We start from the raw sequence: 27,451 nt of genomic DNA on the forward strand, positions 1-27,451 counted from the left end.
ATTTAGGGGGGACCCAGGGCCGCATTTGCCCCTTCATTTTTTAATACACGCACTTGTTTCTATCCTGTGTATGTCTTCGTCTTGGGAAATAAATCAGACTCTGGCAAATACAAATCAGTTTTTCCCATTTCTGAGAAATATTAAAATTAGATGGTCACTGATCTTCCCATCATAGCTATCAGGCCAGGGTTGGTCATAACCGATGGAATTTGAAGTCTCTCAGAAAGCCTACATTCCATTTTCCTATGTTCTATCAGACCCTTAATCATCTCTTAATGAACACAGAATAATCTTACATCTTTGTCAATAATCAGTGGAAAACATGCTATAAATTCTAATAGGGGAGCCAAAGAAATTGGTGAATACTCCCAAAGCGCATGCTGTCACCTACAGCTTAAGCTTTTGAGTCTACCATGGTAAGTCATATCCTGACATATTAAATTCCTTAGACAAGAAGTGTCATTTTCAACTCACTGAGAACTGGATGTAACACACAGAAGATATGATCCATTGCCCTGATAATAGAAGCCAGAGTATAAGTTTTCTCCCACACGGGTCCTTTATTTAGTTTTATTCCTAGAATTCAGCACAATGGCAGTGTACTTTAAAGGGTTAAATGAACATTGAAAGTTTTCATTAGAAACGTATTAGAGATTCCTGCCATAAATTGTTAGCAACCAAGAAATCATTATTCTTTTAGTTGGGGCAGGCTCCTTTGGACTGGGGAGTTTGCTAGACTGAGTTGATTTCACATCATTAAACATTAAACTCCCTTGACTAGTAGAGAGATCTTGTGGTTTGTGCTCTGGGCCAGCAACCTGGGATGTGTGTCTCTTTCCCATTTAGTATCTCGCTGTCCAGATGGTAAAGGCTGAGAATCTCAGACAACAGGATTTCTTTTTCTTTTTTAATGTTTGTTTATTTATTTTGAGAGACAGAGACACACACAGAGAGAGAGAGAGAGAGAGAGAGAGAGAGAGAGAGAAAGTGAGCATGAACACGCAGGGGAGGGGCAGAGAGAGAGGGAGAAAAAGAATCCCAAGCAGGTGCCATGCTCAGCGCAAAGTCCCATGCCGGGTTGGATCTCATGAACCATGAGATCATGACCTGAGCTGAAACCAAGAGTTGGACGCTTAACTGACTGAGCCACCCAGGTGCCCCTCAAACAACATTATTTCTAAGGTGAAAACTGACTCTCTCTGAGCCTATCCAATTTTATTATCCAGAGATATGACTAACGTGGCAACACATATGGGTGTGACTTTCTTTCCTAATCATAACTGACAAGAGCTGCAGGCCTCGAAGGGGAGTTATAGGGGTCATCGACGTGACTTCTATTCTGTCACTGTTTCAACAGAAAACATATTTCTACCTCTTTGCGATGCATCCTTATATGCATAAAAAAGGCTAGGCTGAGAACGTACAGCTTGTATGCTGCTATTCCATTCTAAAATATAAACTTATTCTGTCCCATGCTCCATTAGGATGTGACTGTTAGGGAGGTCTTGCTATATCCTTTTCGTCCATTTAACATTCTAGCATGCAGTTACACTTGCTCTCAGGGGCCCTTTACTGGGGAAAATGTAGGACAACCAGCAAACTTTAAAAATGTAAATATGTAACCTGTGTCAAAGTATGGAAACGGGTTATGGAATACATGCATCCTTCAAAGAGAGCCCTATGGTAAAATGAAGTGTTGCTGTGGAAGCAGAGACATAATTGCACTCCAGAGAGTAAAAAACATTGTGTTGCCTCCTCAGCGGAAATTCACCTCTCTTTATGAAAATCTGATAAATTTTCCGGTTTCCCACAGAGAAAATGACGGAGAATTTAATGAGAAACACATTGGAACCAGACCTGTCACCTTGTGATTATGTATTCACTAATCTCTCTGTAGGGTACAGCAAACGTCGGTCTTCTCTGAGAGAGTTTATCTGAGTTGAGGGGAAAAAACACATCTAGAAATAAATTACCAAAAAGAAACGTCTTCGCTCTCCCACTGATACCTACTGACATCCCACTGGACTGCTTGTTTGGCCTGCAAATAGCAAAAGCATCAGGATTTGCACAGTAACCTATTTTTATGATTACCAACGACATTGAAGTTTCATACAATGAGTACTTTCTTCATACTTAAATGCAGCTTGCGTGTGCCTGGCATTTTTAGTTTGGACTCAGGATTTGTGTTTGAGAAGTCCAAGTACAGTGAGAGGGGTAGCAGGTGTTCCTTTTCTTGCAGGAGCCATTTCCTATGTCATATGAACTTCTGTTATCATTATCTTCATCAAATCTTACTCAGCACTATATCCATTCCATAAGCATTTTTGAGCACCTATGCTCATATGCTAGGGACCTATACAAAAATATATGCTAGGGACCTATGCTAGGTCATATGCTAGGGACCTACACATAAATATAATTATATACCAAGTTCTGGAATAAGTAGAATATCCCATAGGCTCTATGGAGTCTTTAAGTCAGAGAGACATGTCATTCAAAATTGCTATCCTCTAAGAGTGTTTCTGAAGTTCTTTTTATCAGCCTGAACTTGGGTTGGGTAATGTACAATGAAGGCAGATATACTCGTTCCAGAAATTCAAACTCTGAGCGTACATTGATGTTAATATCCACAAGGAACATGCTGAACAAGTATTGAGCAAATAAAGAAATGTTTCACTAGTTGAGATCCTGTATAAAGCGGATCTCAGAAAATACTAAAGTAAGGGAATGAGGAGGAAATTTATGTCACAAGCTATACTTATTTGGAGGAGTGGCATCAGGACGAGATTACTCATATTCCTTTATGAATTTCTAGGAGGCTTCATGGAGAAAGTGGGATTTCACTCAGAACAGAGATGTTGAAAAATTGTACATTTGACAAGGTCTTAGAACTATTAATTATCAACAAGGATACTACTCTGACCATTCCCCTCTGGATTCATTCAAACTTGCAAAGCCCTTCATAAAGCTAAGCCCAGAGTTGATCCCCCTTTTGTAAATCTCTTGATCCAATCTCATGCTTAGTTTATTTTTTAATCCAAGACACATATCTCTTTAAAAAATATCTCTGTTTATCACCTCATTGACAATTTTTTTTCATGTGGTTATCCAGTGTAATCTGGACATCAATTTTTAGTTTTATCTGAGAAGGAACCATGTCCTTTTTTCGGTACCTCGACATTTTAAGACTTGTACAATCATTGATGACAAAGCAGGAAATGACATTAAAGATCATATGATGGACGATAAAACAAGGCCTAGAGAGTAATGTGGGATAGATATATGGCAGAGCCAGAAAAAAAAGGATAATTTAACAAAAAGTATGTAAGAGCTCTTGATCTCTGATCTACTATTTTATTACATAAAATTGCTTAAATATGTATGCATGATTTGTAGCTCAATTGTCTCATAGTGTTTCTGAATGTTGTTTGTGATTCTTACATGTAAGAGTGTCTCCATGACTCAGCTAAGGCTGGGTTCTCCTCCCTTCTCTCTCCTAAGACTTTCCAATAGGTAGAGTTAGATGGAGAGCTAACTCTTTTCTTCAACTAATATCTACTTATATGATAATCATATCTCAAAAACTAGTTAGTACAATTGGACTAACTACTAAAAGAAAAATTAGATGAGTCGTGTCTCAAAGCTTCTCTCAAAACCTTATAAAAAGATTATTGGCTTAAAAATAGATTTCACATGATCAACATTTAGATATAGCAATGCAAGAAATCTTAAAGGAGGTATAGAATCTCTTCAACAAGTGATTTTCATTTGCTTCTCATTGTAGCAATGCCAGCACAGTGCCAGAATTCAAGGTTTTGGTTAGTGCAATATTTTCATTTTGTTACTGAAAATGTGGGAAGTCATAGTTGGTTCCTCCATCCTATGGAAGGGCAAACATGTCAAGGTAAGAAAATTATTCAGTTTTCTAGTTCGAGATCAATTTTATAAAAAATTTACCTGGCAGATGGTTGTTTTATTTTCAGTCATAAGAAATAAAAGCATCTAAAGCAATATAATTATTATATTCAGAAATAACTTTTGTTGGTATCCTTTATTATCATCACATAATTTTGAACTTCTGGCTACCATAACTCGGCAAATGAACTAAGATAATTTATATACATCCACCCTCTCAAATTAGTTTCGTCAGAAACAAGTGATGGTATTATTTGTGAAATAAAACCACAGTATTATTACATCTTATTGGAACCCTCTATTTACTTCTATAGATGTTCTAAATAAAGAATATCTTAAATTAAACATAATATAATTAATAAAACTGAATTCTCAATAGGAAGGTATTTACTGTCTCCTAGGCAAATTAGGTTCGTAAATTTTAATGTCAAATTCATTGACGTTTTTAGGTAAATGTAACCATGATTAAACAACTGTATTTGATGTTAGACGGGCCAAGTTACTTAAAAATTATCAAAAACGACATAAGCAAGGACCCCCTTCAAATGTTCTAGGTAAGGAGTTACATTTATACGTGTTTTCTGTACATGAGTTCATTCAATTAATTAATTTAGGTAACTTTAAGCTTCAGTGAGCATTAATTAAATGTAATTGTGTATGGCCAGTAAACTGAATATGTGTAATTTAATTTTTTTTTTTTAATTTTAGCTTGGCTTTAAATTTTGAAATTAATGAGTCCTGACTTGCATGATATATATTTAGTAACTATCCTACTTTAACTTTCATGTACTAATCAAATCAAACTAGAGTACAAGATAAGCTATTATTTTGCAGTTTAACCTAAACTACCAGCAGCATCAGCCTAATGTAATATATGCATTAATTTAGTTTGTTGTTAATCATCATTAATATCATCTTTTCCTTGCCCATTTAGGAACACATGTCTACTGTTCTGTTTTACAATTTTAATTTTTTATGTGTAGTAAGAATTTGATACACGGTGTACAATTCTTAACAATATATGAGAGTAAACTAGAGGGTTGTTTTCAGCTTTGTACTGTGTATATAAGGTGATATGCCAGCTGGATGAGAGTTGGACATATTTTGTTTCCAAAACCCTGTTTCATTTAACCCAAGAGAATTTTAATTTATAAATTAAATAAAAATTTTGTAGTATTTCATTTGATATGTTTTAAATCATGTATTAAATGCAAACAATGTCTAATCAGACTATTGGCTTTATAATAAAACACAATACTAGAGTATAGGCATGATGATTTCATTGATGGGTGATTTCATATATATCATATGTGTATAGTTTATTTCTATTTAAATAAGGCAATCTGCTTAAGTAGTAGTAAGTTCAATTGTGGTAAATTGCTACTTTGCATTTGTGTGCCAAAATAAACAAAACTTTAGAAAAGTTTGTTAGTATACTTTAAAAGAAAAGAAGCATGCTTAAACATACAACAGAAACTTTCTGTGAATTCTTCTGCTCTTCCTGTGAAAGACATACTTCTGAGAATTAGCTGTACCTTTTTTTACAGGCACATTTCTGATATAAACACTTATATTTTATAGAACTCCATAGAAATGATTACCCAGGAAAGTAAATAAATTACGTAAATTCTCTTAAGCCAAATTTTCTGTGATTTATGCCCAGCATTCAGTATGCAGGTTGAGAATTAAAGTGCTATTTTCAATCATCAAATTCCCAAATTAAATTTCCCCTATTGCACGGCCACCTTTTTTAAAATATACATCAGAGAGTATCTATTCTAAAGGGCAATCTATTCATTGGAATGGTTACCTTTAGGACAGCAAACTCAAAGGGTGTTTGGCTGAGTAATAAGAATATTTTTGACAACAGAACTTGACGTGCATAACTGTTACACGATTCATCTTCTTCGATTTTCCATGTTTTTCTGCTAAGTGGGTTGCTCCCCATGGATCTATACAGTGGGAATAGCAGAGGGTCATAGAAGAGGTATTTTTAAGCACTCTGGTTTCATAGTGTGTGCTTGATGGACAGAATAAAATGTATTCTTCCAGCTGTTCAAGAATGAGGGCAGGGGAGTAGATAAAAGGAGAAATGAAGGCAAGACAGAATCAGATCCCAGTAAATGCTGCAGACTTAGTGTAGTTGTGCCTCAAATCCTTTTCCTTACCTCCAGTGTATAATACCACCAAAAAAAATCCTTAATTCTCTCCTTACTCCTAAGCCATTATAGCCCAGCCACCAAAGGGGTAGAATTCCACATACTGTCATGAATTTACACGCAAACACACACACACACACACACACACACACACACACACACACACAAATCTAAGCTGAGCTTTTGGTGCTGTTGAAGAGAATTTAAGCATTGTAAGATGATGGACTAAATTTACATTATCTGAGGTATGGTAAAAAATAAAAATAAAAAATGAAAGTGCAATGAATAAGAAAAATGAAAAAATCCACATGTTACAAATGGGCTATAAACACATTTATATTCATAAACTGCATTCAAATGGTTATGTCATATTAATTAAAATAAAAGTAAGAAAATATGCTCAATGCAGAGGTACTTTTTTTAAAAAAAACAACAAAAAACAAAAAACAAAAGTTAATAAAATATTTTATCTGCATCAAAATATTCTTTGGAAACCAAAAATAAAAATGTATCATGTATGTTCTTTCAGGTTGTTCTGTAAAAGTCAGAAAAATACATAGTCCACGCTGTTTAACTTTCTCAAAATACAGAGTATGCACGAAGCATAAAGCAAAAGGCTTTATGTCGTCCTGACTGAAGCGGTGTGCTCCCTATGTTGGACAAAGAATTCCAGTTCAGTTCCTATCAGAAAACAGTTTTCTTTCAGTCGCGCTGAAACAAGTGACTGGACTTCACTACGGTGGAGTGTAGCTGCAGGTGTATCCGAACGTTTTTCTTCAGAGCCATAAAGACACCCATGGAAACTCCTGAGGCGAAGGCATGGTTTCTCACAAGGCCAAGAGGAATATTATCCAAAGCGAAATTTGAGTCTGTACTTCACGGTGTTGGGACTTTTCCGAGGTGCAGAAAGGGGAACCTTTGGCTTGACAGGACTGGGTGGCTTTTTCTTCTCAGGAACAGTGACCGTGAAAGAAAGTTCTGGCTGCTCCAGCTGCTTGAATCTTGGCAGAAAGTGGGTAGAGATGTGCTGGGGTTTAACCCGCGGGCTGCAGCCTCGCTTAGCTTTCCCTCTCTTGTTGAGGGCCACATACCATTCCCTGCCTGCTGGCTCAGTTCTGTGTATTGCTGAGGCATAGGTATTATAGCTGTTTTCTTGGAATCGCTCCCTGAACTTGCAGTCATCTGTAAATTTGGCCTGGTGGGGGGAAAGAAGAAAAACTTGTAAATAGTAATATTTTCAGCATGTAATAAAATGAGGTCTTATACTGTAAAGGAAAACCAAAATTTCCACTGACGGAAAGCTTCCTCCTCCATTCTCTCTTGTAAAGACATATTGGCCTCTTTTTTTTTTAAGTTTTTTTTTTTTTTATTTAGTTTGAGAGAGACAGAGAGAATGTGAGTGGAGGAGGGGCAGAGAAAGAGGGAGAATCTCAAGCAGGCTCAGCACTGTCAGCGCAGAGCCCAACGTGGGGCTTGAACTCAGGAAACTGTGAGATCATGACCTGAGCTGAAATCAAGACTCAGACAAATGCTTAACTGACTGAGCCACCCAGGTGCCCGAAGACATATTAGCTTCTTTTAAAAAGTTGCTTTAAATTACTATTTTCATTTCTATCTTCCTACTTTATTCATCTTTGTAATGCTGATTTCTGTTTACTGTGTACTTAGTGAAATAACATCAATGTATCTAAAAATGATAACAGGAACCCTTAATATGTTGAAATTCTGTTATGGTTTTTAAATTACTTTGAGATTTGCAGTAAAAAAATAACTTCTAATATTTTAATATTTTTCCCCTCTTAAGCCATCAAGAAAATAAATAGAACTGAATTACTAAGGAACAATTGCCTGATAAAACATGAATGCATGTTTCGAGAAATGGGGTCATATTATTCCTTTGAAATAAGAATACATTTTTCAATGTTATCAGTGTGATTCATGGTGCTGAGAGAGGGGTAGCATATGGCCCTATTAATATTGCATGTGTTAGAGTTCTTTAGGAAAAAATATATCTTCACACAGTGATACAGGAGAGAATATTTGATGCCAAGAAGAAAAAATTACTTTTGGAGTCACTAGCAATACTTCATCCAGATCTCTCTCTCTCTCTCTCTCTCTCTCTCTCTCTCTCTCTCTTTCTCTTTCTTCCCCTCCACAGACACAGACATAGACAGACACACACACACACACACACACACACACACATAATGTCTGCCCTTGAAATGTTCCCAGAATAGTGGCAAAAGCAGACAAGTAGACATCCGTCATGGCACAGCTTGATACAGGGAATGAGGACAGCGATATGCAGAGGGAACAATGACAGCATAGCGGAAGGGAATCTAAGAGGATGGAGGCGGCTGGCAGAGGGCAAGGAAGTTTTCCTAGAAAAGGTGACATCTGAGCTGAGTCTTCAAGTACAAGATATTAGCAAGGTGACATGAGAAATGATTCTCAGGGAGCAGGAACAGTGTGTTCACAGGTCAACATGACACTTACTATAGGTAGTAAGTAATTTAGTATGACTTCCATGTAGGATTCATGGTAGAAGGAACAAGAGATAAGGCTGACAAAGTAGGCCAGTAAAAGCTCTGAAAATGCTTAGTTTGCTCTGGTTGGAATGCTGATGACTTCTGCTTACTGTGTACATAGTGAAATAATATCAATGTATATTTAAAAAATAGGAACTCTTAATATATTTCAATTCTGTTACTGTCTTTAAATTACTTTGAAATTTCTAGTTAAAAAGTTAAGTTTTAACAGAAGATTCTGTTAAGGAATTAAAAGAAGATGGTCTGGGGGTGTAGAGCATAAGCGTGCAGACAGATCTGTGATCAGATACCAATTCTGCCAATCAATGTCTTAGTGTCAGGCTCCTTATCCACAAGTCTTATCCATAGGGTTATTGTGAATACCAGAATATTTTTCTAGGAAAAATATTGGTAGCTTTCATCAAACCCAAAAGAGGCCATAACTCTCAAAGGATAAGAATTCCTGTCCTAGATCATTGGGTTTCACAATTTCAGGGAGCACCACTGTATAGAATTCCTCGGCTTGCAAATACCAAATACACTGATGTCTATATAGAAAAACACTAAATATATTTATATGATACACTTTCCATATCAGACCAAGAGATACTATACTAGAATTAAAAGTTATTTTTTTCTTACTTCTTCTAATAATGCCAAGCTTTCCTCTGCAATACAGATCACAACGCTGTTATCTGAAAGTCAGAACAGTGGAAGGGAATCTACCTAGATCTACTGTTGACGGTCATATGAATATTTTGACTTGTGCAAAGTAGAGACAATATTGGAAGACAACCGATTTCAGAGCACTTCCAACAGAGCATTTATGTTACATACGACGGTTAACCCAAGTTCCTTACATTCAAGTAGAGTTCAATCAATAAAGCTCTTTGAGAACTATGAAGCTATATATCTAGAATCTCCACAAGTCTACTGGTGATTCCCTGGATTTGATCTCTAGCTTCTGGAAACAGATGTTTTAAAGAACTATCGCTTATGGTATTCCTGTCATCTTGTCATACCCTACCAGCCTATGTCTAGGCCAAGGGAGCTATGCTGACATCACTGTCCTATTTTTCTTTTTATTAAAAAGACTTTCTCACAAGTCAAATGTAGATTTTATTACAGTTACTTAGCTCTTAAAAAGACTTAAATGCTTTCTCATTTCATTAGATAATCCCAAAGTTTTATTTAAAATAAATGCCATAGCCATTTGTAATGTTTTCTGCTACATAAAAGGATAAGCATTTTAGAAAGGTATAGGGGGGTTAATCAAACAGAGTAGCAGGTATATTTACCCTGCCTCATTTTTTTCTTCACATGTATTTGAAAAACATTTTTAAAGACATATAATACATTATACCCAAACCTGACTTCTAGTCCTATTTTGCAAAAGTCTATTTTCTGAAATAGAAATAGCAGTGACCACTTTATCCAATTTTGACAGGTTTTTTAAAGTGTACTGCATTATTTAACCTTTTCTTTACTGGCACAAACACACACACACACACACACACACACACACACACACACCACAGTGAATTAAACCTATAGCAATTCCATCTTAGAATCTTCAGATGAGTGAAAGCTCACCGACTCCACCTGCTAAAATTATTTCATCTAAAACCATTCTCTTTTCCTCCTTAATATTCATGTCCATAAGTTCTTTCTTAACACAAAGGAAGGCTATTTGGGCTCTAGATTTTCAAGAGCTACTTAACTGTCACCCAGGGCAGAGATGTTCAGAACCTAAGGACCCACACACCACGTGCAGCCCCACAGCCTTTCCAAAATCCCGCATTAGAATAGGAGTAAAGGCGGTCAGACTGTTTTGGATTTCTTAATTGACTTCTAAATTAATGTTTTGTCTGAAAAATTCTTCCAGCTGTGATGGAACAGCACCATTTGAAACAAAGATTTCAGCAAATTTTTTTCACCAAGAGATCTGGTTTCTTCTTGAGGGGATTGACTGTTCCTGCCACTATTCCTGGCCTTGTTCATTCAGACAAGACGGTGACCCTAAACAATGAATTTCAGCTTCTAATATCATGCGTGAACCAGTTTTATAGCAAAGAGTCACTAAGCAATATAGTTCTTAGCTACAGGTGTTTGAATATATAGATGTTTACCATTACACAGTTTTGTATAATAAATCTTCCAGGTTACTTTTAACTTTTTAAATCCCCTTTGAATTATCAGAAGTCCTTTGGCAAAATACATACTTTAAAAAATTTTTTAATGTTTATTTATTTTTGAGAGAGAGAGAGAGAGGGGGAGAGAGAGAGAGACAGAGGGTGCATGGGGGAAGGGCAGAGAGAGAGAGGGAGACACAGAATCCAAAGAAGACTCCAGGTGCTGAGCTATCAGCACAGAGTCAGATGAGGAGCTTGAACCCACAAGCCATGATATCATGACCTGAACAGAAGTCGGTCTCTTAACTGACTGAGCCACCCATGTGCCCCTGGCAAACTATATACTTTTAAAACAATAGAACTACATTGTTTCCCTAGAAAGAGTGACATTGACATAAAGACTTTTTCTATAGTTGAGGTGTGAGATAGAGAGGTGAATGAAATTTCAAAGAAGCTTTTGAAAGCGGGATCCCCGTTGCCTCGTCGTGCTAGCACCATCAGCCACAACACCGAACATAAAGAACCAGTATCTTGGTTTCAAATTCATTTTTTACCAGTCTATTCCACAGATCTTTTTGACTATGTATCACAGGCCAGGCACTGTGCTAGTTGCCACTTTTATGATGAGAAACAATACAGACATGGTCCTGTCCATGTTCCTTGTTGAGCTACATTATATGTTTTGCTCCTTAATTTTCTTTTGATGTTTATTTATTTGAGAGAGAACTTGCACACATGCAAACACACATGTGCGAGTGTGAGCACAGGAGGGGGAGAGAGAGGGAGAGAGAGAGAATCCCAAGCAGGCTCTGTGCTGAGAGCCTGAGGTGGGGCTTGATCCCATGACCCTGAGATCATGACCTGAGCCGAAATCAAGAGTCTGATGCTTACCCAACACTCAGTCACCCCTCTCCTTAATTTCTCCTTGATCTTGCAAGTGTAAAAACAAGTTACATTCAACAAATCAAAACTGCAAAATTAAAATGAAATGTTCAAGCCAGCTAATTCTTATGTAATTTAATATAGTCCTAATGGACAAAACAAATAAACCTTAAACAAATTTAACTATTTTTGCTTGGATAGCCTAATAACTCAGAGTAAGGGAAAGAGTGCAGTTAAGGAAAACATGAATTTTGGATTAGAAGGGTGCCGTGCCTTGTTTCTACTCACCTCTTCACACGGTGAGAACACACAATGGATGTTTAGAAGAAAGGTCAAATTCAGTTCAAAGAAGGTAAAATTTTGGTTAACCGGGATATTTTAAAAAAGACTAATTCTGCGTTGTTGAAATCTGAGCGTCAAGTAAGCCAAACAAAAAATTCTTTCTGAAACAATATTTTTCAAAAAGCTTTCTGAAACCTCTCAACATAGTTTTGTTCCTTAGTACATATCGTGTTGTATGATGAGTGAGGATCCTGCAGCAAATGAGTTGAGTCTATGCAAACAAGTACCAATTCTCACTACGTGCAACAACATAAGTAAATACGTAACATATGAAAGAGGTATGGAGAGAGGAGTGAATTTGCACCAATGTGAGTATAATCCTTGGAGCTTGTGGGAGTACTAATCAAGTTTACTTCTTTATTTCACTTCGTTTTCTTTGATTTGCCTCCCTCTTTTGAAAAACCTTATGAAGAAAACAATTAACCAAATACAAATAATTAAAATGTCATTGTGGGCTGCAATATTATTAAATAATTAAAATATTATTATAGACTGCAATAAAAACAATTATAAGCCAAATTGTACTGTAAGCAAAGTTTCCTGACTGCATGCATCCCTGCTTCTGGCTCCCTACCTCCTTTTAGTGCTTCTTGGTTCCTGTCCCTACTCCCACCTACGGGGCTGCCCGGACAGGTGCCCTTAGCCGAGGCTGTTTTGTGTGGTTGTGCTTAAAGCTCCCTGAACGAAGGAACGCACCTTTGGTGGTGATTAAAGGCTGAAAGGCAGCCCCTGCTCCCATCACTTCCAAGTGGAACAGCCCAGTACCGGGCAACATGCACCCAAAGGGCTGCCTTTTACTCTTTACTACATAGGCTTTGTATAGGTCAGTTGCAACCATACTATGCTATCTCCAGGGCATGGCCTATTTCCTGCTTGGCACTGGACATCTTTCCATTATATATCTCAGTTCTTCATCCTGAGTGACTGAGGGAATACACAAGTTGGATTTCACAATAAACCAGCCTGAAGTAATGTAATGAAGAATCACAACCACAGGATTTGTTCCCCTCCAAACTTTATGAACTGACTTAAAATTAGTTGGGGAGCCAGTTCAAAATGCAAATTCCTCAGGCCCTATCTCCAGAGGTTATGTCTTTAGTGAATCTAAGGTGAGACCCTGGAATTGCATCATTAACCAGCACCCCGTGTGATTTGATGCAGGTGAAGTAAGAGTTTTCCCTCTGATGCTTTTAACAGCTCAAAAAGAGGGGCTATTGAGGGCTACTGTATGCACCAGGGGTTTTGCATCTATTAGTTCACCTTCACAATAATCTCATGACTAGTAGGATGCTATTGTCTAATTCTCCAGTCAGAGAAATAAAGACAAAGATTCATCTAAAGCCCCATGTTTACCAAATGCCAGGATCAGCACCTGTGACTTAAATCTCCCATCTTCTGGTTCTTAGATTCCAGCTCTTTCACGCTATACAGACCCAAGGACATCTCCTAGATTTCTGTATAGTCCTACTTGTCTTGAAGTTGCCGATACTGACAAAAATGCTGATAAAAAACAAAGCCATTCCCCCAACCATTGGAGAAATAGAACACCCTCTCTCGCTGTAGGCTGAAATGAAGCTGCAAGTTAATTCATGGCACCCAGATTTTCGCAACAAAAAAGGCTCTCTAGCTCGATCAACATAGTGTGAAATTACGGGAAAACCGGCATTTACTGTAAAGGCAGCACCCTGACCCCAGTTTTGAGACTGAATAACTGGACATTCAGTTTTACTACGTAAATTGAAAGCCTTTAGAGGGCAAGAGAAGTTTCTATTCAAATGCCTTTAAAGAGCTCATGGTCTTGACTGGGAGAGTGGAGTGCTTAATAGGTTATTTTTTTATGATAATGATGGTAACTATTGCTCAAGCGTCCATTTCCCCTTTCAGTAAACATGCCCAGCTCTCGAGGCTGCTGACTCCTGCTCACACTGCCCCCAGCGCAGGAAGTCCAGTCCAGACTCCCATCCCGGGCAAGCCAGCTGGCACCCTCCGAAACCAGGAAAGGAAGACGTTCTAGTCCTTGCTTAGGGCTGATCAAGCACACATTCCATGCCTGTTTCGTAAACTCTGCAATTAGCTTTCCTTCCAAACATGATCCCCTAAAACCCTGAGAAACAAAAATAATTCTACCACATGCTTCTCTCTGGATCTTTAAAATAAGCTAAAATGTTTCTTCCCCAATAGGTAATGTGCTATCATTCGTGCTTTACGAAAAGGCAAAAAAAAAAAATACATTACAACCATCTTTTCCAAGATTTACATTTTCTTTAGGAAAAGAACAAGATGCAACAGGGGTCTAAAAGTGTTATGAGATTATGATCATTAAGAAATCCTTGCCTCTTTAAGACCTTGAGCCTGGGAATTTTGCTTTCAAATTAGGTTTCTTGCAAAAAAGGAAACTCTGGAGATAAGGGGCTCTTGTAGGCACAAAAAGTGCCTAAAAGTGGACCTTAAGGGAAAAAAAAAGGTCAGTGATAAACAGGATTTGGGGCTGGTCTAAATATCTGAAGGGTCACAGCTGCCTGACCCCCAAATCAGAAAGTCGTCTTCTAAGAGAGGAGACAGGATCATCAAACAGCTGCCTGAGAGCAAATTAAGGAAGATCTTTTCTAAATTAAATGCTGAATACTTCCCAGGCACTATTCTAAGTATTTTATATGTATTATCTCATTTAAACTGCTCAACTATCACAATAGATCATGATTTTAGTCTTTGTCCTCTTACAATTCATAAAACCACAGAAGTGAAAGATTAAGTAAAATGACTAATTTTAATTTAACTAGAATGACACAATCTAACTATGCTTGTAAGCACCACACTTAAGGTCTCTCACTCCTACATCCGCACCCACCTCATATAAATCCAGAAAGGTGCTCTATGGGGATTTCCATAGAGATAACAAACCTGAGGAGAGAGCAGGAACAGAGTGAGGAGGGAACAGGAACAGACGAGCAGTCAGAGACAGAGACAGAAAGAGAAGGGTGCTCATTTCCACAAGGTACCTCAGCCTGGAATGAGTTCAAAAGGACAGTGGAGGTCTCAGTGAAGGCTCTGACTCACCCTCATGGCTCTTTGGGAAGCAGTCACCTACTCCCACTCTCGAAGATTCCCAACACATCTTGAAGAAGGAGAAGACCATACATCTTCACCCTTGTAAAGAATGCTGAAAAAACCTGCATGGTAGGAATCTGGCTGCACTGTGTATTTGAAGTATACTAGTAAAGATTTTAAGGAGAGCTGCATATAGATTGCGACATGTGTAGGTTGAATGAGTCAGGAAGCCATGCACGCTGAATTAACAAACTTAGCACACACACAAAAAATCAGTACAAATATTGCCTAAGTGTACCCATTCTGGGCTCATACTTTGGTTTGCCATCTTTGCGTCTGCTGATAATGAAGCATTTTATATATGAAATTTTTCAGTGAGCAAAATATAGCTCTCTTCTGCTTTGAAAGTTCACTTTGAGAGGCATTTCCTATGTGGCGCATCATCACATTGAACCACCAATGTGTGCAAAACTCTGTGATAGGTTCTGTGGCAGACACAGAAACTAAAGACACAGAAATAGATGGGAAAAAAAAGAGTCCGAACAGAGCTTGCATGAGATGGGGAGGCGACGCACGAACAAAATATTGTAAGGATGTGCCACAATATTTATTCTTTGCATGTAGTATAAAAATATTACTAAACTGTGCGAGTGTTAATTCCTATAAAATAATAGGTGAAAACAATGTAATTGGTTCCAAACAAAATTTAGTATCTTCTCTCAACTAAATTTTACCTACAAAGCATTATAGCATTTGCAGAGAAACAGGATGTTAAAAGGATGGTTCTGGTTCAATCACTTGTTAACTGTGTTAACTTAACTTAATTATTTAACATCTCTAAGACTCTTTCCTCACCTAATCATGTAATGAGATAATGTGAGTGAAAGAACTTTTAAAGAACTATGCAAATGCGTTGTCTGTGCCCAGCAACTAATTTTTAATATTCTAATTGTTACTATAAAAACTAAGCTGAGAATCTATAATTATCCATGAATATTTCTTAGTACAGTATGGAAATTACTTCCCCCAGAATTATATGAATGCTTCATATTTTTGGTTCATATTTATTTTATATATAAAACCTTAAAAGTACTCTATTAACTTAAAATTTTTTCCAGTTTTATTGAGGTATAATTGACATGTAACATTGTGTAAGTTTAAGATGTACAATATGATGTAAATATACACATATATATAGAAAAATGATTATAAAGGTAGGCTTTAAATGCCTCTGCACAGTTACTAATTTAAAGCAACTCACAAATTATACATTTAATCCTAAAAATATAAAGGTTTTTAGCGTTTTTAGTGACCATGCAATTTTGTGAAAATCAAGACTAAATCAAATGATTATATCTAAAGTTACAAGAGTAATTTTTCAACGTGTTTAACTAGAAGAAAACAGGAAGAAACCATCTGGGCATAAAACTGATAATTGCTAGGATTAATACTATTTCCAAATTCAACTTCCTTAAAAATAAATCACGTTATAATTTAATTAGGTTTCCATCTAGAGAAAAAGTGCTAATAAAAGCTCAGATAAGAGAAAGCGGGCTTGGACAATAGGTTTAAGAAGAATCCACATAATCATAGGGCTTAATTTTTTTATCTACAATTCAGCTCAAAGTCATTAGAATGACTTTAATATCAAAGAGCTTCAGTGAGTGACAAGAGCAAGACTTGCTTTGTACTGTTTAAAAGTCATTATTCCATGAAATAACTTTAGCCTGCCAAGATGAGAAAGAATAACAGATGCTGTTTTTGCATTATCTGCATTATTTCAGCCAGCCAGCCTTAGACATTTGGGTCAAATTTCTGGAAATTTGTTTCTTGCATTTGACAGAGGAATCATGTATCCTCACCTCTCAGTGTGACCTTTCTAATTGGCATCCATTTGTGATGCTTCGAGTTCTGTGGCAATTACCCTGAAGCTGGCCCAAGTTTGGTCTATTTTTTGCATGTACTAGGGCATAAGTCAGAACAATTAAAAAATTAAGGTGCTTACCCAAAACAAAGCAATAAGAGAAAGTTTCTTTACATGCACCACACTTTATTATGATGCTTAGATTCCAAAAGTGTTTCAATTTTTTACAATCTTAAAGTAGACTGGGGGAAAGGATTGTGTTCAGATGCGTTTGGTCATTGTTTTCTATTCTGCATGCGGATTTTTTAAAATCAATTTTTTAAAATAAAATGGCATGTCCTACTTTTCCACAGTGATGCAGAAGTTTGCCTCTTAAGATAAATAATCAAAGAGTGATTACTTGATGAAAACTATAGTAGAGCTTGCTAGAATACAATAACCACCTCAGAAAATGAAGTAGGTAAACCTTTTTATAATTCTTGCAATGGGTGATTAAAGAGATTAGCAAAGGTTTTCCATTTATCTCAACCAACTGAGTTTTAGAATCTATTATATTTAGTTTACCATATAACAGATAGTATTTCTTGAGCACTTACAGTGCACCAAATACTGTTTTAAAAGCTTTAAATGTATTATCTCATTTAATCCACAAATAACTAAACAAATAGCTTGAATTCTGCTATCCCCTCCAAGAGGTATTAAAAAATCACCTTGAGATGCTAGAAAAAAGAAAACTGAAATTCTTACAAATTGAACCAAGTGAAATTCTCACTGAATTTTTTAAAGTTCTATAGGTAAAAAATCATAAATAGTAAGTTTCAATGGATTACACTCCTAGCTAAAAGTTCCTACATACTTCAAACACTAGAAAAGTGATATTTCTCCAATCCGTTCAGTAGGAATTAAAGAAAATAAGAAGCGGAGGACTAACGCTAAATAATAACTACTTTGTACAAATGACCTAATAGGACAAAACTACAGAAAGAGCATAAGTCACCTTTAGGTGCTGTGCATATGGACCTAATACAAGTAAACCAAACCTGTGAGTAGAAAAACTAAGTTAAACATATTTGTTATCTTCAAAAAGTTTTGATGCTTCCCAAGTAATCAGCATTTTTGGAAAAAAAACATAGAAATCTTTAATTTGTAAATCAGTTACAACACATATATGTGGCTTGTAGAAATTTTTGAGTACAAAATTAGTCTTCATAATTTTGAGAAGTATTCCATTTAATGCAACAAAAATACAAAATGAGAGTTCCTCAAATGGATAAATTAAATTTCTCCAAGAAACAAAAATCTTCTCATTATTGGTTTCTCTCCATACTTACTGATGTGAAAATAGGTTATATTACTTTGACCTAATTTGTGACATCATGAATAGCTTGTAAAATTGAATAAGAACCTAATCTACTAAAAATGCACACACAGCCACCATAAACAGGTACATTTTAAATGTTCTATATTATTTCCATGATATTTCTCCTCAGTTGGGCCAATTTCAATAAATGAAAAATGGCAATCAATTTGAGAGTGCTATTTTCAAATACATTCATCCTTAAAAATTTTTGTGGACTGTATATTATCTTTCCCAGTAAATAAAATATAAAAATGGTTACTTGCAACAACATGTACAATCACCTTGGTTAAATGTACATATAATTAAAACACACACACACACACATGAAGTCCTCTGAGCAAATTGTCCCTCTACCAATGTGGAAAATCACTTCATTCCATTCTACAAATGTGAAATCTCCGTAACACCTTGAACAAACATAAAGTGGTTCTACTTACACTTGCATGGAGTTTTCCTTTTTTTGACATCGCTAAAAATTTGTTGCTGAAAACTCCTCGTATTCCTACAATCCCCTGAGACACAGCAAATATTTCCAAAATACCTAGGATGACAGAAATCCCAAAATAAAACACAGACTCCTCTATATACCATTGTGAAGAATTAAATTTCTACACAGATTCTTTTCATTCTTTATAGTTTTGATTAAAAAAAAACCCAGTATTTAACATCCTTATTTTCCATAACATTCCTTATGTTAAAAAAGAAAAGCCTAGCACTCAAGTGTTCATTTAAAATAACAAATTTTAATATTCAAAAATTTAGTCCTGGTTCATTAATAATTCTTTTTTCCCTTACAAATAATAAGTCATTTTTAGTAAACAATGTTTAACAATAGAAATAATCTTCTCAAGTTGTAAAGGAATCGGAAATTTCTTTAAATGTTTTTCAAAAGAATTCCCATCCATTGTTTTCTATCAGAGATAATATAATGCTTTTAATATTGAAGCTCATAAAGTTTGGACCCAATACTAATAGAAACTTGAAAGCCAGAGACAAATAATACTTACATGAACTAAATCTCTCTTCTCAAATTGTAATAACTATATAAGTACAAATCAATATATACCATATTCAATCATTCAGTGAGTAGTTCATTTAAAGACTACACATAAAAAGTTGTTGAAAGCATTATAAATAATTTGGGATTATTGGCTCAATGAGTGTTTAATGCATTATGGTTTGAGACATCTTGTATTTTAAATGGCTTTTCTGGCAAAAAAAATTAATAAGGTATTTTATTACATTATTGTTTATATTTAGTATTTCATAGTTAGCATTATCAAGTCAACATCCCTCTGTCTCCTATAATAATTTGAAAGTCCAGGGGCGCCTGGGTGGCTCAGTCAGTTGAGCGTCCGACTCCGGCTCAGGTCATGATCTCGCGGTCCGTGAGTTCGAGCCCTGCGTCAGGCTCTGTGCCAACAGCTCGGAGCCTGTTTTGGATTCTGTGTCTCCCTCTCTCTCTGACCCTCCCCCATTCATGCTCTGTCTCTCTCTGTCTCAAAAAAAAATAAATAAACGTTAAAAAAAATTTTTTAAAAAAAGAAAGAAAGTCCACATCCACTATGTCAAGAGAATCACATACCACAGTTTATAGAGTATTTTAAGAAGATGAAATTTATAGTCTGTATATAACTGGAATTCCTGCCTATTTATCGTAAACTCATACATAATGTTATATGAACATGAGAAAATGGTAGTGCTTTTTGTTAATTGCCTAATCAAATTGCAAAAAATTGGGGGGGGGGGACAAAATAATACAGTTCACTATAGCTAAAAAGAGACCTGTCCTAGGAAGAAAGGAAGGAAAGAAAAAAGGATGGAAAGGAGAAGGGAAGAAAATCTCAATCTTTCAATCTATTATATTCTGAACATATATACTAATTAGGATATCTTAGCAGTATTCTGCTGAACAGATAAATTCACGAGATTTCCTTAAAATAGCAACCTCCCCTGCAGTATTGGAAGTACATATAAAATTATTTCATTTATTAAAAAGGTAGTATTGAGAGTAACCATATATATAAGATATATAAATACATATATATGAATATATTCATTGGGTACTTTTTTGCACAATGTGAGCTTATCCTTATAAATATAGCAAATACTGCTGCTTATTTATTTATTCAACTTGACTTCTTAAAAGCACTTGATTAGAAAGTTCATGGGGGAAAAGGGTAGCAGAAGAACTATTGTTTCTGTTAGAAGAGTATTTAGTCCAGAGTAAATAAAGCACATCTCAAGAAAACTGCCACTACCACTTTTATTAGTAGATGTTTCTTAAAAACAAAACAAAACAAAAACTATTAGGAAGGAACTAGTTTTGCTTTTAGGAAGAAATTCCGAAAGAAACTGTCATCTCATAAATTTTCTTCAAAATGTTTTCAAAATGTTCTTTTCAATAGATGTTGCCATATAAATTATTTGTGATGCGCACCCAAAGATTTTGAAGCATTGCCATTTTATCAAATAGTGACAAAGCACACATAATGCTTTGTAAAGTTAGATACAATGTACAATGCAATATACTGTAATAATATAATTAATAAAGCATAAATAGAACATGATACAAAGTTATATATATACAATTACAGAATGATATTAAAAGCAGCATTGATGATTTTAGATATTTGGAAGATGGGGGTTATGGTTGTGAATGCTGTGTAAACATGTGTTAAAAAGCAAGAAATGGAAACCTGATAAGTTGTCTAAGTGTGGAACAATAGAAACAAAAGAGACAATATGGGATTGGTGGAAAAGGAGAGTCGGTTGTATGTTTTCCCCCAATTTACTCATGGTTCTACATTGTTAGAACGTTTTTATTCCATTCTACAGAAAAGTATTTGACTTTGTAAATGCAAACCTGCGTGTTAGTGACAAAATACACCATAGCATAAAAGATAAAATTCTTATTGGATACATATATTTATAGGTTAATATTTGAAAGATCAAGACAAAGGCTCTAGAAATACTTGTTTAATGGGAGCAATAATGCTTTGTCTATGTGAGCTACAACTTCTGACCATAACATATTCTATTTTTAGAAAAACCTATTTTGAGTCATTTAACTTGTTTCCTAACACACTGTACATTCTGTGTGTATATGTTGTGTAAACTTTCCATTGTGATAAATTAGATGGGAGAGATAAGATAATATATGTAAAGTGTTCTTATTTTATTATATACTGCATGGTTTCTTTTCTTGCAAGTTCTACTATAAAAATGATATTTGTCTGAGAATGAATGGATTTTATAATTTTTTTAAAGTTATATTTAATTGAAAGCCTAAAAATATACCTTCACATATATTATTCTATTTAAAATTATAAAGAATGCAGGAAAGATAAAAGATGAGATCAGATAAAATAACACATAAGGCAACTTTGGGATGATCTTCTAAATCTTAACATAATTATGATGTAATATTGGGAATGCTATTAAGATCATAATTTCCAAAGTAATTTCAACAGTAATTTCACAATGTCTTTTTTACTAGAATGTTGGAGCAGATTCTACAAGCCCTACAATTCAGCTTCCTGACCCCACCTCCAAGAGATCACACAATTATTGATTTTACTATGCCAAATCTCAGTAACTCACTAAAGAGTCCTAAATATTTTAAACCCATATGCATTAAATCACACATATAGAAATCCCAGAAAACATTTCTCTAAAACTAAATTTTTCTCAATTTCAGTAATTTCCTGACTTTTACTAGGATTCAATAACAATAAATTTTATCGGAATTTACAATTCACATTATGGATACCAGGATGGTATCCCTAAAGCAAAATTCTGGAAGACTAAGTGTATCTCACAGACCATAGATAGCCAATACATGTTTGCTAAATTGCATTGTTTTCTTTGACCTTGTCACTACCTCTCTTTCCTTTCTCAGGACACCTGCACATACATACAGACACATATGAGCATTCGTACGGACACAGGTTTTACTTTCCTGCAATTCTGGTCCTCTCCTACTTAGGAAGTGGGGCAAGGAGAGAGGATCAGTATAATTATTTCACATTAAGGTGCTAGAGACAATGTGTTATCTTTCCTAGGGAGTTCACATGTAAGAGGATCAAAAAAAAAAAAAGCAGTGCTGAACAGAAGGAACCATTTTTCTCTTGGTGTAATTTGGGGGTTGACATCTAGATTGAAGGAGACAAGAATTTATACACACATTGTTTAATCCACTTACTTGCAAGCATGGACATATATTACAAAGTAAATTTATTTCAAGAAGAAAATATATGTCTACATTTTTACCTTAGTCCCCTCCAGAGTTTTTAATACAACAGGACTCTATTAATGATGGTTGATAAAATTACGCAGATTTCTCACTTTTCTCATTTCTTAGTAAATAACATACTAGAATGACATAGATATCCCATATTCAGAAGCCCATTTGAAAATCCTCAAAGAAAAATCATTTAAAATGGAAGTTTCTCTACTTGTGTTCACAAAGACACAGATGTCTGGGTATCATTATCAAATCTGAGTCTTAAAATGCCCAGTGTAGCAGACCTTGATGATTAAATCAGCAATAGAAAATTTCCATTTGAGTTTTTCTATTCAGTAGATACAGATTCTGGGGGACTATAGAAAGGTTGATTCTATAGGACACTAAAATTGATAGTGAACTTCAATGTTTAAAAATTAGTAAAATTGAGGATTCAGTTTAGTCAGAATATATGATTGTAATTTTCCTATTTTGTGTGAACTTTGGCTTTGTGCAGCCATAACCTTCAACTTTTGCTCCCTGAATTGAGAATTACTTAACTGCCTATTCTTCAATGGCCCACCATAAGTCAACAGAAGCATTGAAACTAAAGTTGAAAGCTCATGAATTAAAGCAAACCCTTTGTTTCTATTCAATAATTGGATTTTATCATCTGTCTTGTCTTGTCCATTTTTCTTCGTTCTTCCCTAGTATTTCTTCATAATAAGAATGTTATGAGCTTGATTATTTTTTTCTGTGTCCAAAACTTGGGCTAACTACTGTATAAGAGAAGATAAGGACATATTAAGTGGTATGCCTTAACCAAATAAACTGTGTTTCAAACTTTATGGCCTGAGTGTACTTCTGATGGTGAAACTAGAAAACATTCATAGTTTGCCGAAATTTTAACATCAAATGATAGTTGTAAAACATATGTATATGTACAGATATATGTATCTGTCCTGACAAACATTACAGAAAATTACTGAGTTTAAAAGAACCATTTAGACTGCAGTTTGATGGCAAAGTTTTGACTCTTTCTGAAGTAGCATGCTGTGACAAAAAAAAAGAAAAAAAAAACTGTAAGTTCTCTATCATTGCCAACTCACAGACAGTAAAATGAGATGATGAGGTACCTCTATGGTCCTTTTTGGTCCAGCTCTCAGTGTCTCTTGTGAGACTTACACAATTGTTTCCTTGTGTACTCTAACCAACAGTCCATGACCAATGCTTTAGTTTATGTATGTGTCAGGAAACTGTCAAGTGCTGCTTTCAAAGAAGTAGATGACCAGCCAACAATTAGCAGGCTTCTGATTCTCTTTCACAGATATTGAGGGCAGAGACTCATTTGAAATTTCCAAATTACGTGCTCCCCCACTACACATGACATATTTCATAAATTCCTCATCCACCAGTGGTAGAAAAATCATAGTTAGTAGTGTTGGACACTCCAGACATCACAAAGCAGAAAATCGCCGTGATTTAAACACTTAAGTTATGGTTTTCTCTGTGTGAAACAGCTATGGAAGGCAAAAACAAATTTTAAAAAATCCTCCAACTCCCAAAAGCAGTCAAAATATCAAGCTTGATGAATTAAGTAGCCTATTATAGGTGCATGAATGAATGAATGAATGAAGAATGAGTGAAGAATGATGGCAAACCATATGAAAGATACAGACTAAACCCTGAAAGCCTATTCTAACCTGGAATGAATTAGGAAAAGTATTAAATTAAGGAAGTTTTATTTAGGCACTGTTTTGTAAACATCCCTGTTCTTTTTAAGTATCTTTCAAAGTGGATTTTAAAATAAATTGTACCTTGGAAAGAAAAGATATTGGTCAGTGCCTTCTTTAGCTGAATGTATTCTTTGCTGGTGTGTTCTCAATTTCTTTTCTCTGCTTTTCTAGAACTTCCCCTCTGGCAAGGCCTAAGGTGCAGAATCTTTGTCTTTTCCAAGAGAAGAGAGAAATATCTTGGGAATGAATCTGGTTTTCAGAGATCCCTACTACACCAAAACCCACCAAAGGCACATTCTTTTATCCGCCTCAATCCCAACCTGCAGCGTGGTGCATGCTAACTTTGTGTCTTCCCTTGGGAACACAGAAGTTATCTACTGCTGGTGCTAATTTCCTGGGTAAACTACAAGAGCAGAACAGAAAAAGGTTTCCTGAAAAAGAGAGGTGGAAAGATTACTAGACGTGGGGAATGAGCTCTGGTGTCTGATGGACTCAAGAGTTGGGTGCGGGGAAAATGAGAGAGACAAAGGGAAATTCTGAAATTAACGTGACTCTCCCTGCCCCTGAAATCTTGGAAAATTCCCCTTCACCCTAACAGACCTTGCCCTTTATCTCCAAAGACGGTTGAGTTGTTTCATAAAAGTGAAATGAACCTTGAAACGTAGAAACAGCCTCCTCCACGGGGCGCGTGGGAGGCCCCGGGACTCGCTGGGGCACACTTGGAGGCGCCCCCTCTCTGGTTCAGGGGGCTACCACGTGTAACACCTACCACGTGTAACACCGCCAGCTGGAGCAGCATAGCTCAAAAGACGGGTGTGGGGCAGGGGCGGGCGCGAACCGCCAGGTCTTCCACATCCCTCCTCCTGTCCCCTCCGGAGGAGGCTTGCCAGCGGGGTACCCCATGGACGCGACACCTCCAGCCCTGCTTGGCAAGCGGCTCCCGGATTGCCTGCCCTGCTGGGGCTCCCGCGCTCCTCTGCAGCTCGGGTAGTAAGAAGCCCACTGAATGGCCCGTAGGGCTGTGGGTTTGAAAGGAAGCAAGCTAAGTACACCTGGGAGCTACCAGGCGGCCACACGGAGCCAGGTGACCGTACGCAGCGCGATCTCCTGGCCCCGTTCCCGCTCTTCCTGATTATCTCGCAGGCCCCGGCTGTGTCTATCTGTTGGATTAACCCCTGCTGGATGAGCGATCTGGCCCTACCGAGGAAAAGCCTCAAAGAGATCGCCCCGGTCTCGCACACACCCCCAAATCATCTCTCCCCTTGGCTACCTAGAGGCGGTGAGAGGAATCAGAGGCGGGGCAGCCAGCGAAGGTCTGGAAACACAGATGGCGTGGAAGGAAAGAGGCAATAGGAAGAGGGGGGGAAAGACAGCTAAAGAGAAAACTCAGAAAGAGAATGTAAAACTTAGCTTAAAAAAAAAAAAAAAGCTTAACACGATGTACACCTGTACGGAATTGAACCTCCTCTGACCTTCTTCCAAAATAAAGAACTTTTCCTTAATCGTCCTTGGGGACCAAAGGCTGGCCGCTTCCTAACAAGGTGTTGTCATGGTCTCAACATACTTAAACGTTGCTAAACCCAACTCTGGAATTAATAATTCGAATGTCTATCACGTATCCCACTCTAAACGTGTCCAGTTTTCCAGATCGCTGTCTTCTTCCAACCAGGGGATGTCTGATCTCTCCTATATTCTATATGTATATAATGTACAAATATGCATATACAAGAGACATAGACGGATACATGGATGTATCATGTACCTTACTTTGGGGTTTATGGTGGCAGTTGGGGGGACCGGCATGTGAGATCTGATTCTTCTTTTAAAAAATAACTGTTCAGTTATAGGCAAGGAAAGGGGATGCACTTTGATGCCTCATGAAAAATGTTAGCCTAGTGAACAGAAGCAGAAGGTAAACAGAAACTAAAGGAGCAAAAGATTTTTGTTTTCTTCTCCAGGCACCGGCTGGAGGCTTCTCTTTGGGACCCGGGCAAACTGGAAACAAGGTACCTGTCTTGTGCGCCAGCCTCTGGTAGCCTACACCTCAGGAATCGCCATTCCTCATACCCACAAGAGGGGTGCGCGTGTGCGCGCCATGTAGATGCACCTCCACCCAACCCGCCCCGCCGTTCCGAGGAACAGCTGAGTCCCAGGAGCCAGGGCTCCGGAAGGTGCGCCTGTGGGCCAGGGAATAGCCTCTGTCCCTCCCGAATCCCCCCATCGCCCGCTTAGGACGCGCTTTGCCAGGAGGGCGAGCAACTTACTTAACATATTGGCTTCATGGGAGCCATTGACTTTGCCATCCGGGTAGATCTGCAGATGGAAACCGATGCCCACTCTGCAGTAGAGGCTGCCGGTCCGGCGCCCCGAGGGGCTCCACTGGAAACTGCTCTGCTCCAAGCCGCTTCCTTGGTTGCCCAGAGAAGCCGAGGGGGAGGAGGAGACGGAGGAAGAAGAGGAAGACGTCGTGCCCCTGCTGCTCCTACTGCTGCTGGCGCCCGCCGGGTTCCGACCGGTGGCTGCGGGTCCGGGTTGCCCTTTGGGGGCGAGGTGCTTCTCCCCGTGAGCCCAGGCGCTGAGAATTAGGTGGCTGAGGAAGAGGAGGAGGAGGAAGGACAAGCTCATTCTTCCAGCCGCGGGGGTTCTAAGTGCATCTTGTAGGGTTGGTTCTGGGCTCCGTAGCCCCCGCGCGGCTGCGTGCCTCTGGCGCTGCCCCCCTCGCCGCACCGGGTGGACATAGCCTCGGGGAAGAGAGGGAGGGAGAGAGAGAGAGGCCACTCGAATGGATCTCGGCGCAGGAACTGGGATATTTATAACGCCAGTGATCTCACTGCTTGGTGCACGCCTGCGAAGCTTCCCCTCACCCGCCGCTTTGTGTACTCTCTGGCCGGTGCGGGGAGGGAGCTTCGCGGTCCCGGGGGCGGGGGGTGTGGAGGAGGGAGGAGATGGGAGAGAGTGAGTGGGAGGAGAAGCCGGGCTGAGAGGAGCTGTACCCCGACGCTGGGCACGCGCAGACCGGGGCCACGCACCCCAGCAGTTCTCACGCGCCGCACGGCCACCATCCCACTGGAGCCAACGGCGCGGAATTCACCTCCGCGCGAGCATGGGAGTCTTCCAGGGGGCAGCAGCCGAAATGGGGGGGGGCGGGGTGGTTTAAACGTGGAAGTGAGTTCCTGGACTCTCCCACCTCTGCTGCACGCCTGCGTCCCCGGAACGCACTCTCGCCTACCCAAGACCCGATTTCCAGGTTCCCTTCCCGT

The 27,451-nt window shown here is 37.8% G+C and overlaps 1 protein-coding gene across 3 annotated transcripts; it reads right to left on the reverse strand.

The window, feature by feature from the left end:
• Positions 1-4,032: 4,032 nt before the first annotated feature.
• On the reverse strand, positions 4,033-27,223 carry FGF5 (fibroblast growth factor 5). 3 transcript variants are annotated; one of them, XM_019466439.2, is made up of 4 exons: positions 26,456-27,200; positions 18,668-18,771; positions 14,807-14,859; positions 4,033-7,269 (listed from the first exon to the last, which is right to left on the reverse strand). In XM_019466439.2, the coding sequence occupies exons 1-4, from the start codon at positions 26,814-26,816 to the stop codon at positions 6,951-6,953; spliced, it is 837 nt and encodes a 278-aa protein (XP_019321984.1). In that variant the 5' UTR covers positions 26,817-27,200; the 3' UTR covers positions 4,033-6,950. The 3 variants fall into 3 exon arrangements, with proteins under 3 accessions (XP_019321984.1, XP_019321992.1, XP_019321996.1); XM_019466447.2 differs by lacking the exon at positions 14,807-14,859 and having other exon boundaries at positions 26,456-27,186; XM_019466451.2 differs by lacking the exons at positions 14,807-14,859; positions 18,668-18,771 and having other exon boundaries at positions 7,134-7,269; positions 26,456-27,223.
• Positions 27,224-27,451: the final 228 nt, after the last annotated feature.

Source organism: Panthera pardus, unplaced genomic scaffold (genome assembly GCF_024362965.1).
Source record: "Panthera pardus isolate Hobbes unplaced genomic scaffold, ASM2436296v1 HiC_scaffold_13, whole genome shotgun sequence".
Lineage (NCBI taxonomy): Eukaryota > Metazoa > Chordata > Mammalia > Carnivora > Felidae > Panthera > Panthera pardus.

Excerpts from the sequence above, each read along its gene's own strand:
- FGF5 (XM_019466439.2), bottom strand. The coding sequence starts at position 26,816 with ATGAGCTTGTCCTTCCTCCTCCTCCTCTTCCTCAGCCACCTAATTCTC. Across the intron at positions 18,772-26,455 it reads CCATGAAGCCAATATGTTAA|GTATTTTGGAAATATTTGCT; the intron begins GTAAGTTGCTCG and ends CTGTCATCCTAG. Across the intron at positions 7,270-14,806 it reads CCTTTCTGGATTTATATGAG|GCCAAATTTACAGATGACTG; the intron begins GTGGGTGCGGAT and ends TCCCCCCACCAG.